This window comes from Dermacentor albipictus, chromosome 5 (genome assembly GCF_038994185.2).
Source record: "Dermacentor albipictus isolate Rhodes 1998 colony chromosome 5, USDA_Dalb.pri_finalv2, whole genome shotgun sequence".
NCBI classification, from domain to species: Eukaryota; Metazoa; Arthropoda; class Arachnida; order Ixodida; family Ixodidae; genus Dermacentor; species Dermacentor albipictus.
This window is the reverse complement of record NC_091825.1, coordinates 131,672,078-131,683,368: the sequence shown is the minus strand read 5'-3', so window position 1 is coordinate 131,683,368 and position 11,291 is coordinate 131,672,078. Positions and strand designations below refer to the sequence as shown.

The 11,291-nt window shown below is 46.3% G+C and overlaps 1 protein-coding gene across 1 annotated transcript in view; it reads left to right on the top strand.

The window, feature by feature from the left end:
- Window positions 1-486: 486 nt before the first annotated feature.
- LOC135906392 (glutamate receptor ionotropic, kainate 2-like) overlaps window positions 487-11,291 on the top strand; it is a 114,683-nt gene continuing 103,878 nt past the window's right edge. The window contains exon 1 of the mRNA XM_065437772.2: window positions 487-1,158. Within this exon, the coding sequence (XP_065293844.1) occupies window positions 924-1,158 (235 nt within the window). The 5' untranslated portion in view covers window positions 487-923. The remainder of the gene's footprint in view (window positions 1,159-11,291) is intronic.

The window sequence follows — 11,291 nt, the reverse complement described above, 5'->3', positions numbered from 1 at the left end:
TTCCCTCGACGTCTGGTTCCTCCTCTCAGGAGACAACACTGCGGGTGCCAGTGTGTTCGCACAAGCCTTGTCGCCTCCCCCGCGCCACCCTCTCCGGTGCTGTTTTTGAGCATCGCATCTCTCTCTCTCTCTCTCTCGCCTGGCGTCATCACCCGAGAAGCCAAAGAAACGCAGAGAAAATCCAGCGCACTAACGCCAAAGAACTGTAAAATAGTGCTCTGGCAGCAAATCAAACAAAGCGTAGCTCTCGGTTCGCCCCTTCGGTCTCCTCGCTGCCAAAATGGCTACCGAGTGAACCGCAGCGCCTCCTACTGGTCCCGCTGCTTCTGTCTCTTCAGCAAGCTCGAAGCAGCACCAGCACTTTGATTCACTGCCAGCACGGCAAACGACAGTGAAAGTACAAAAATTAAAAAAGAGAGAGAGAGGGTTGGGGTTGGAGGAGAGGTGTATGCTTGAGGAAGAGGTGGCGAGTCGCTGGGAACCACGGGAAGCATCCGCGATTTGCAAGGGGCGCGACGACGGAGGGGGGAACGGTGTTTTTTCTGGCGGTCCAGGAGGAAACTTTTCTGGGGCCCGCACGGCAGCGGACTCGTCGCGTTTTAATTGAATTTGGTTCGATCGCGTGAACCCAGAAGAAGCGGAAGAGAGAGAAAAAGAGCTAAACTGCGCGAAGAGCACCTCTCGTTTGTATATGTTTGCGTGTGAGGTGGTCGAGTGCTTCTGCAAAGCGGTAATCGACGCTGGACGACCATGATTGGGTGATTGGGTTTCCGTCCCGCGAGTCGTGAAGAGGGAGTGCTCGCGTGCGTGCGTGCCTGAAGGGAGAGAGGGAATATTGTGCAGTGAAGTATCGTGCTACTTCCCACACTCTCCTCCGTACGCCTTCCGCCCTCTTGTGTGCACCTCTGTGAGTTTCCGGCGGTATGGATGCCTCCACGTGGTACGTGGTGCGACACGTTCTCACCTGGCTCCTGCTCACCTTGACGTGGTCCTGCGGGGTCGCCAGCGGCTCTAATGAAACCACGGTTCAGGTCACCGAAGCTGGGACGACAGTGGGGGCGGCCACTTTTGGCGCCGGACTGACGACGTTGGATGATACGTTCCTCTACCTGCGCGATGCAAACAGCGAGGACTTGAAGGATAATGTCATTCAAGTCGGTGAGTGTACACTAGCTTGAGGGTTCGTTTGAGAATGGCGCAAAGTGATGTGGGTGCATTGATGTGTCGTGATGGTTTATTAGCAAATACCAACGGGAATGAGCGAGTAAGCGAAAGGATTCAGGTAGGTGCCACAAGGTCACGCCTGTGGCAACCGTAAGTGGAGATTCGGGAATGGGTGGCGCAAATGACACTGTGTGATACATCCAGTGCATTCATATCTCCGCTCGCCTTTTGTTTAACTAGCCTTCTTATTTGTTATTTGACATATTACTCTAACATACGTTGAGAATCAGTTATTTTCATTTAGTTTTAGTTTCGCCTTCGCACAGGAAATGGCACACTTTCACATGATGTGGGGCGGGATAAGGAACATGACGAGCGTTATATTAAAGGCGTTCGGTTTAGTCAAGGGGCTCGCTACCATCCAGTCCTTAGATATAGTTCTTTGGATTAATGAAATGCCAAAACTTTTTGGCTGCATGGGGAACGTGAATGTACGGGTGAATGAATGGTTGTAGGATGCGCTTAGACGCGAAATTGGGGCATACTACATTCGCTCATTTGAAAAATATCTAGCAGACTTTGCGTGCAGCGACGCTACAGAAATTAGACCGCCGTATTGTACTCCAAGCGCAGAACGTTTAAACGACTGCGGATAATGGTTTTTGCTGCGCACTGCATCCCTTTTGAGCACTATATTTCGGAAAGCAGTTCCTACTTTCTTTGAACACGTCCGTTTAAAGGAAATGATAAAACTATAAAATGGTGTATATTCCACCATAGGAGAACAGCGCTGAGTTATCCAATAAGTTTCACTACTGCGAAGTTTGCTAGTGTTTATCCATGTTCATATTCACCAGGAAGACACAGGGTTCCTTTGCTGTTAGTACAGGAAGAATGAAGGGTCGTGGGAGAATAACGCTAGCTCCGTTTCTTTTAATCTCTCAACGTATGAGGCAGACGACACGAAAAGCGGTCTACAGTTGTTTGAAAAACGAAATGTTTTGAAACGCTGTACACTGCGGGCGAGCACTTCCAGAAACTCTATAATCGACCATTTGACAAACCTGAGCGTTTCACCGCAGCATGCGTTTAAAACTTTACTTGGGGTTGTGCTTCGGAAGATGATAAACGTAGAGCGTAACAACTAGACAGGTGCTGGAAAAGATAATAATAGGTTGAGCGAGATGCGCTAGCTTGTTGAATTTGCTCGGAACTTCCGCTTAGGCAATTTTCGTTGGTGGTTTTGTAGCGCACGAACCTGGCATTCGTGGGGATAGGCATTTAACCAAACATAAGCCTAAATCCAGCTGGCAGCTTAAAAAGTTAAGTACGCCGCCGCACGACATGAGCACACCACGCGTCGTTTCAACGACGCCATATCATTCATTCCATTTGTCATTCTAGACATGAATTTTTCGGATAGTTATATTAAAAGAACTATTTGCATTTGAAACACGTTCACGCAACATATTACGGCAAATAGCAAGGTACGTTCATGAGGAGGAGAAAGCGAGGCCGCGAATCGTGTCAGATATTGACTAATTAGGCCAGGCGAACAGAGCTGAAAACTGGAAACGCCTCATGCAGTCTCGACGCGCACTCGCCGGTATAGAACTCGGCACCGACCCAAGAACAGTGGCACTGAGTCGCGCGGGCTGTTTGTCGGTCGGCGGTCTTGGCATCGGTGGATGTATGCGTTCGCTTTCTTTACTCCACGCTTGCTTCGCTTGGCTTGCTGCTTTGGCCCAGAAATTGTAACGATCGTTTATTATGTTTAAATGGAGGGAAGGATTCGCGAATCATTGTGATCGCCAGTTCTTTTTGTCATTGACCGGCTGCTTTCCTAATTATATGTCTAACGTCATGATTGGTAAGAATTGCCTCTACCGAAAAATTCGATCGCCAGAGTTATTCTTCTTTTTTTTTTTCGTGAATACAGGTCCATCTCACTTCAGCTATTACTCCGGTATTTGTTTCTTCTGTCACCTTTTATTCCCTTGACCGCCTTCCCCAGCACAGGGTAGCCAGCTGGTACTTACACTGGCTAACCTCCCTGTCTTTTCTTCCATATCGCCCCCCCCCCCCCTCTCTCTCTCTCTCTCTCTCTCTCTCTCTCTCTCTCTCTCTCTCTCTCTCTCTCTCTCTCGCTCTCTCCGGCTAATAATTCCTTTACTGCAACGACAGCGGGTTTTCACAGCAGGCAACACTACCCTTCTGGTGAACAAGGCACCAGAACTGCTTGTTGGCCTAGTTGGTGCTTGCTAAAAGACATTTATTTTGTCGCAATTGAACACACACAAAAGGAAGACATCTCTTTAGTGAATACAAGGCACGTATTAACTAAAATCTCCTATACGATAGAATCGCTCGCAAAAGCGAATTAATAATAATAATAATATTTGGGGTTTTACGTGCCAAAACCACTTTCTGATTATGAGGCACGCCGTAGTGGAGGACTCCGGAAATTTTGACCACCTGGGGTTCTTTAACGTGCACCTAAATCTAAGCACACGGGTGTTTTCGCATTTCGCCCCCATCGAAATGCGGCCGCCGTGGCCGGGATTCGATCCCGCGACCTCGTGCTCAGCAGCCCAACACCATAGCCACTGAGCAACCACGGCGGGTGCGCAAAAGCGAATTACGGCCAATTATTATGCTCGACATATCATTAGTGTCAGACGGCCGATCAATGCGAAAGAGTACTTACGAATTTAAAACTTTTTGAATTCGGCCTTAGAAAATTCTTTGCTATGCGCACAATTTCATCCTTGCACGTTACAGTTCGGTGCCTGCTTTGGTTTCCTAAATGCTCACACAGACATCACAGCTCTCAGAGCCTACGAAGCAGGTGTAAAGCTGTTAAGCCCCACACAATCCCCACACTCGGAACTACTGGCACTGCCTTCCAACGGCACTAGAGGTTGCATTCGTTTTGGAGGACCCGTCCGATCTCCAAACCATCTCAGTCCAAAAGGTATGTCTTCCGGTGAGAGGTTTCTGAAGCCCAGTAGCGTTCTTGCTACTTTCGAAGCCGTTTCTGATTAGCTTCAGTTGCGAAACGCTTGCGTGCGTTCGTATAATTATAATTGCTGTCTTGGCTCTTGAGCGAGGGCACTGCTGCAGTTTTTTAAGGGCAACCGAGTTGGACAAGCAGCTGTAACCTAAACAGAAGTTTATAATGCTGCTAGTGCTACTGTGCTGTGCGGTGACGGTATGCGGTGGTAGTGACCGACTGTGATTGTATGTCCGTGCTCTTTTCTGTCTTTATCTCTACTTTGCTATCACTTTACCTAACCCTTCCCCTCTCTCTCCAGCGTAGGGTAGCAAACCGGATCTTCCCATCTGGTTAACCTCCCTGCCTTTCTCCTTTCTTCTGTCTCTCTCTCTCTCGCTTGGCTCTTGAGCATCGTGCGTGTCCAGCGCTGCTTCATCTTTTGTCTTGCAATCAAGTGACACGTAAATAACGTTCGTTCTCCATTTGAGGCAATATCTAAACGTAATACAGAAAAAAAATGTTGCATGATAGCTGGTCGATTATAGCACATCCACGGGTCCTCTATACGTATCACCAAGGGGCCACAAGGAAGTCTGATACTCACTTTGGGGCTACTGTGCTATGTACACAAAGCACTGTTTGACAGAGAAGCTGGTGAGGGGAATTTGGCAGCCGTTCTCGTGCTGCGTTGAAAGCCGGCGTGCGATGGCGTGCTCGGCATCAATCATCAATGCAACCTGCCTTACCTTGCGTACACCTCACACGTATAGATAACACCTTCCTAGCGCGGTTGTCTCTCTTTTTTGCCAGTAACCTGTAACTTTTGTTTTTTCACTTCGTCTTTCGCCGGCTTCAAGTTGGGGGTCAGCTAGAAGTTTGTACACATGCTGTTGTGTAATGGAGCACCCAGCAACGTGGGAGTCTCGAAGCGGCTGTTAACCCCCGTGCTAGTGAGAATGGGCAGGTGGCGTCGGTGATGAATCGTACAAGCACAGCCCGCGGACAGACCTCTATACTCCATCTTACAAGCCGTTTACAGCACTGCCATAGGTACGAGGCGTACACAGGCAATATCCTTGTGCAGCGGGTATATAGTTCCGGGCGTACACTGGATGATTATTGGCTATACTAGAGGCTTTTACGTTTGCTCGCTACCTTATACGGTACAGCGACACGTGACATGTTAGGAACTCTGCGCATGCGCATCATATGCCGAGAATAACTCTGGCAGTTACTGGCAGTAACCGTAATAGCCACCCTAACCGTAGCAACGTGGCAGTGCCCGTGAAGCGCCGACCGCCCGCTTCGAGCCGAATTCGCGCTTGTTACTGGCTCTCCGCCCTGTCAGCAAGAAACAAGCGGCAAAATACGTCATCGCTAAGTCTCATCTCAAAGTGAGATCGAATCATTAGGTATGTTTTGTAGTAGTTATTGAGAACGGCTGTTTGTTTTCACGCTGCTAGGACTACAGACACGGCACCGAGCCCTAAAGCTGGTTTCAGTTCTAGTTTGCAGATGTCGCCGTAGCATTAGCATTGGTGATGCGCTGACGATGCGGAACGCTATAAAAGCCTAATTGTTCACTGCATCGTTAATTTAGTACCCCGCTCTAGCATGGTACGTGATAACGGTAGCGAGCAAACGACAAATAGACGCCGTGCAGACGCTGTGGTGCGGGTGAACCTTTGTAAGGCCATTCGCCCATACGACTTGCTAAAGAGGCTGGAAGGGGCACATACAAGGATGCAAGGGGCACTCTTGGGCGCATACTCAGTGGCACATTCCCAGGGGCATATACCCAATGGCATATAATCGGGTTCCTTCCAGCACTCAGGGCTTAAGCGCTGAGTGCTTAAGCCCTGAGTGCGACTTAAGCCCTGAGCGCGACCGACTTTGAAAGTTATAACACGTAGCATCGCGTGATCGTGCGAATGCTTCTGAATATTTTTTCATTTGTTATTTGTATCACCTTCTATGCCCGTTACCTCTTTGCCGAGCACAGGGTAGCCAGCCGTTACTTACACTGGCTAACCTCCCTGACATTTCCTTCCTTTTTTCCCTCTCTCTCCCAGTTGCCACATACCTCGTGGCACACACCCATGGGAATCACTCACAATTTTACGCACCATCTTCAGAATCGGCCCACGAAAATGGCAGGTGCTTGCTGTAGAAAACTGTACTCGTCAGCAATGCTTCGCATAAAAATGTCAGCCCGAAAGATAAGTAAAGAATGGAGTAAAAAGCAACGTAAGGTAAATGTAGCTCTACTCGACGACAACTGTGCATTCTGCAACGCTTGCTGTTTAATCGCTCAGTGCTAAGTCAGGTTCAATCAGGAAAGTGACGCTTCGCTTCTGTCATGCATGAAGAAAAGTTCATGGGTACATGCCCTAGAATGCAAGAGTGTTCAGGGGGGATTGCACGGAAGAATTTAATGAAGAAGCAGAATAGGAAAGGCGTATGTTAGTTTGCATTTGCTAACTAGTAAAGCTTACATTCGATTAAGGAAGATATATTCAGAAGTCTTGCCGCGAGCCAAAACCACGATCTGATTGTGAGGCGCGCCGGAATAATTTTGTCTCCAGAGGTTCTATAACGTCCACTTAAATCTAAGTACATGAGCGTTTTTACTTTTCGATCCCATCATAATGTGACCGCCTTGGCAAGATTCGAACCCTCTACCTCGAGCTCCGCAGCGCCACTCCACCGAGCTGCCATGGTAGCGTTGATGCGAAAGTGCACACGCCCTATCTTATATTGGTGCATGTTATGCGACAGGTGGGCAACAATGAAATACTCTTTACAAAATCACGAAAGATTCCACACCCTATTATAACATCTATTGGGGCTTTCTTTGTCTTCTTCATTAACTCCAAAGCATTCTGTCCTCCTGATGTCAAGATGTAATAGTGCCGTATCCTCTAGACTGGGGCAGAAAACAAATGAAAAAAATCGAAGTTCCTTCGAGTGATGCGGAACAACTTCAACGATAAAAGAAACTGAAATAAAAGAAACCAATTTCTCTGAGGCTAACGCTTGCCTGTCTGCCAAGATGAAGGCACTAAATGAGGAGAGGAACAGGGGGAACAAAAAGTTGTAGCCTGTAACACCATTCGTAGTACAAAGAAGCAGAATTAGTGGGCAAAGAAAGCACCGGCTACTATGCAAGGTACGCAGCACGTAGATGGGGTGGGAGTATCTTCTTGGCTCTGTAAAGAAAAAAAGAAAAAAAAGGAAAAAAAGCTTTCAGTGCAGCTTAACCGTGCACGTACATACATGCGCTCAATTATGGTGTTTTTGTCTTGAATTTTGCACCATTCAATTTCTCTTCCTTAACTTCACTTCTTTTCTTCTTTCGAACATCGTATTCGGTTGCTCCCTTTCTGACCACTTAATTTAGCCTGGCAGTTTACAGCGAGGCATTGTTTAAAAATTTTGGTGCCCTGCAGCTCCTTCAATATATATATATATATATATATATATATATATATATATATATATATATATATATATATATATATATATATATATATATATATATATATATATATGCATATTGTCAATGTCAGCTATGTTATCTTGCGCTGTGAGTGCCACTCAGGAAACGATATGAAAACGACGAGCTGAGATGGGATATCAGCATTTCCTTGCTTTTTGTTCAGGTAGAAATGCTGCGTCAGTCTTTTCCCAATTGCCGTTACGTTTTTCCAATATATTTTCTTCCTGCTGGGCACGCACTCCATGCATGAAACGAAAGAGTGGCGGCATCATTCTTCCACACTCCCTGGCGCGATCACATTTGCGTTTTCATTACGAGAGCGAAAGGGAACACTAAAACGCAGGCGCCTCGATCTCTCTCAAAAGCATAACCGAGACATATAACTAAAGGGAGCAAAACAAGTGCGGGCCCTCATACAGAAATGCAAACATATCGAAGCTCATAGAGGCTTTCCTTGTCTTATTACGCATGTGCATATTTATCGAGTACGCGGAGAGATGAAATAGAAGAAGGGCGAGAAAAAAAAGAAAAGAAGAAAAACACCGTGTTCTGTCTCTCTCTCTCTCTTTCTTTCTTTCTTTCTTTCTTTCTTTCTTTCTTTCTTTCTTTTTTACTCTTTAGGACAATCCCGTTTGAAGCCCATCTGTGGTGCGATGACAATTTTATATTAGCACTGCAAGAACTCGGCCAGATCGTTCCATACACTGTCCAGGATGTCAAGGAGAGACCGGCGGCAGCGAACATTTTCTTTTTCTTCTCTCTCTCCCTCTGTCTCTGTTTCAAGCATGACTGAAACGTGAGAGCGGATGTCTGGCGCACCGGGCTACTGAAAATTTGGCAGCCCAGATGTAACTCAGGCCAAAAATGAAAAGAGAGATAGTGGCAAATAACGTAGTGGTGCCAGACTGCGTTTGAACGTTTCTTCACTTAAAGTTTTTGCTTAGCTGGCCCTCAGCTTTGTGTGTTTAGTGCTGGCGATGCTTTCGCCAGGTTTATGAACGCCAATGCGTTGATTTATCTCCTGTCTACAGGAGAATATAGTTTGAATTAAGGGTTTCAAAGACGTTGACGGGCATTGCCCTGTATTTTAGATTTGTTCCTTTTTTTAACGTAAGGCAAAGGTTTCTAATCAGCATTTATTTTTCGGTTGTGAATCAATAAAAGTCTCCAGACAGTCGTTTAGAGAGGCCCAAATTTTAGAAAGAGAAAGAGGCACTCCCAAATAACCACCGACAGAGAACGAATGAGAAATTATTTTTTCCGCCAAGAAAAGCAACTACAGATGAAATGCTACAAGTCAGCAGTTTCCATGCATCTGTGGTGGCAGCACATCAAGCATGGCATGATAAGAAAGAACGCACGCACCTCAGTCAAATGCCGTGTAGGATATTTGTCGGGGGAAGGTTTTTGATAATAATTGTATGCACAGGCAACCGCGATGCAGATCTAAATATATATAATGTCCCATACCCTTAGGGTCGCATGTGACACTTCCACTCGGGGGAATTGGCCAAGAATGAGCGCGTACCCAGTGGCAGAATTCGTCTACTCGGGCAGACACAGCAGTCAGCACATGCACAGTGACCCAGTTTATCTATATGTCAACGAATATGTTCGATGATGAAACTGCAATGAACACGAAATGCCTGGGAAGCGGCAAAGAAAGCCCTTCGGTTTACGAAAGCAACCCCCTTCCCACGTTGCTTTAACAATAGTTACATGCCACCTGGTAAGGGCTTGTATTTGTAAGTGTACCTACAAATACTTGCACACAATGCCCGTTTGAAAGATGGTGGTTTCACTGAACCTATTGCGACTTCCATGCTCTGTATTTGTTTTCGCTGTAAGATGCCGATAACTTGCGGAACCGTACGAGAACGTGCGTACTTAGCCGACCTGACGCATGATGCTACGAGCACAGAAGAAATCGTTGGCGTCGCCGAAAGGCAAGCTCACCCTCCCGCATAGGAAAACGGAGACTCGAGTTGCAAAACCATTTCTCCGCTGCTTCTGGCTTTGAAATTGATTGACTTCTAGAACCTACTCGCTAATTCATGCAGGTGAAGCCATATTATGCGTTGTTTAAATCGACTTGAATTTATTTAACGCATCAATTTATATCAATTCACCTTCTGCATGTCCGAGGTGAAAATAAAGCATGGTGATGATGATGATGATGATGATGATGATGATGATGATCTATACTGCGTTGGCTGTAGCTGGAAACAATGTGCGAATCCAGAACGAGAGAAGGGGTGCTCGCTTGGAAATATCATGTTCCTCGAGGGGCACGGTTACTTCTATCCGGCCAAAGATAATTACGCTGCTTCCAATTTCCTTCACTACAACGGACAATAGCTGTGACGGTAATCAAGCATTCCTAGTTTCGCCGAAAAGCCGTAACTTTTTCTTTTTTTTTTGCTTCGCTCTTGTTCGATCCTAACGACGTAAAATCTCCAAGTCAATGATACGTGCAGCGCATCCCAAGTGTAGAACGACCTGTTCGCGAGGTCGAGAAGTGATCCGAACTTTCACGCCTTGTCAGTCAGCGGGCGAGAGGGCAGTATTGAAAATCAATCAGCATGGCATGAATCGGTCCCAAAAGGGTGAATGGGAAACGAGGCGTGAGACCTATCTAATGAGGGACGCAAGGAACGAGGCAGAGGTCAAAGAGAGAGACAGAAAAAAAAAAGAAATCGACACTTTTCAAATGTTCGGTCACATTTCTTTCTTACTGGTCGGTCTTTCTTTCCATTTCCGCTATGCGCCCACTTCCTAATGGATAGTTTTTTTTTTTTTGTAGTGTCTGATGGTGGAAGTTTTGCTTTACAACTATGCTGGTCATGAGATTTATTCTTTAATGCGAGGTCACAGTTAGCTCAGTGCAGTGGGCGAAATCTATAGCTACGGTTTCAATCCGTGCCTTCTACGTCGCCAAGTAAGTGACCTACTTTGCTTTCTGGCGAGCTGCGTCGCATTTCACGCGCGTACTTTGAAGAGCCAACGTGCCACCCTTGACCTTGGTATGTCTAATAAATTTCCCGATAAAAGTTTAGGAAATGTATTTCGAGAAAAATCTAGGTTGACACCATATCGAGTAAGGAAAGGAAGGCAGCACGTTTGTAGCAAACCCAAATGAGATTCCGTTTTCGATGCCACACACCGAGCGCGTACTTTTGACGACTTCTGTACTAACAGAAGCTAACACGTGCTACGCAGTACCTCTGCAGTTGCACCAATTCGAATATTTTTTTCCGGCACATTTTGAGCGCATACAGTCGGCTCTTGGTTTCGGACTGTCATCGGATGAGCTTGACAACACCGCTACAGTAATACAGTAATATAAGCCGCAGTTACGGGAAGCGCTAGAAGCAGTCAGGGATCTTTGGATGCTATCGCGTTCCACTCTTAAACGCGAAGCCTAAACGTCCTTCAAATTCTTTTTTTTTACCACATTTCTGCTTGGGGAAGGAAACATACGAAATAAATGTCGCATAGTAGCCCACATAGCAAGCGCTTAGTAAGATCCCTACAGTTAATAACAACAATAAAAGTGTCGTCGTTACTGCTGCCACAAAACATATACCACGCATTGGGCAATGAAAAAAACTTATTTACCCGAGAGTGGATAAC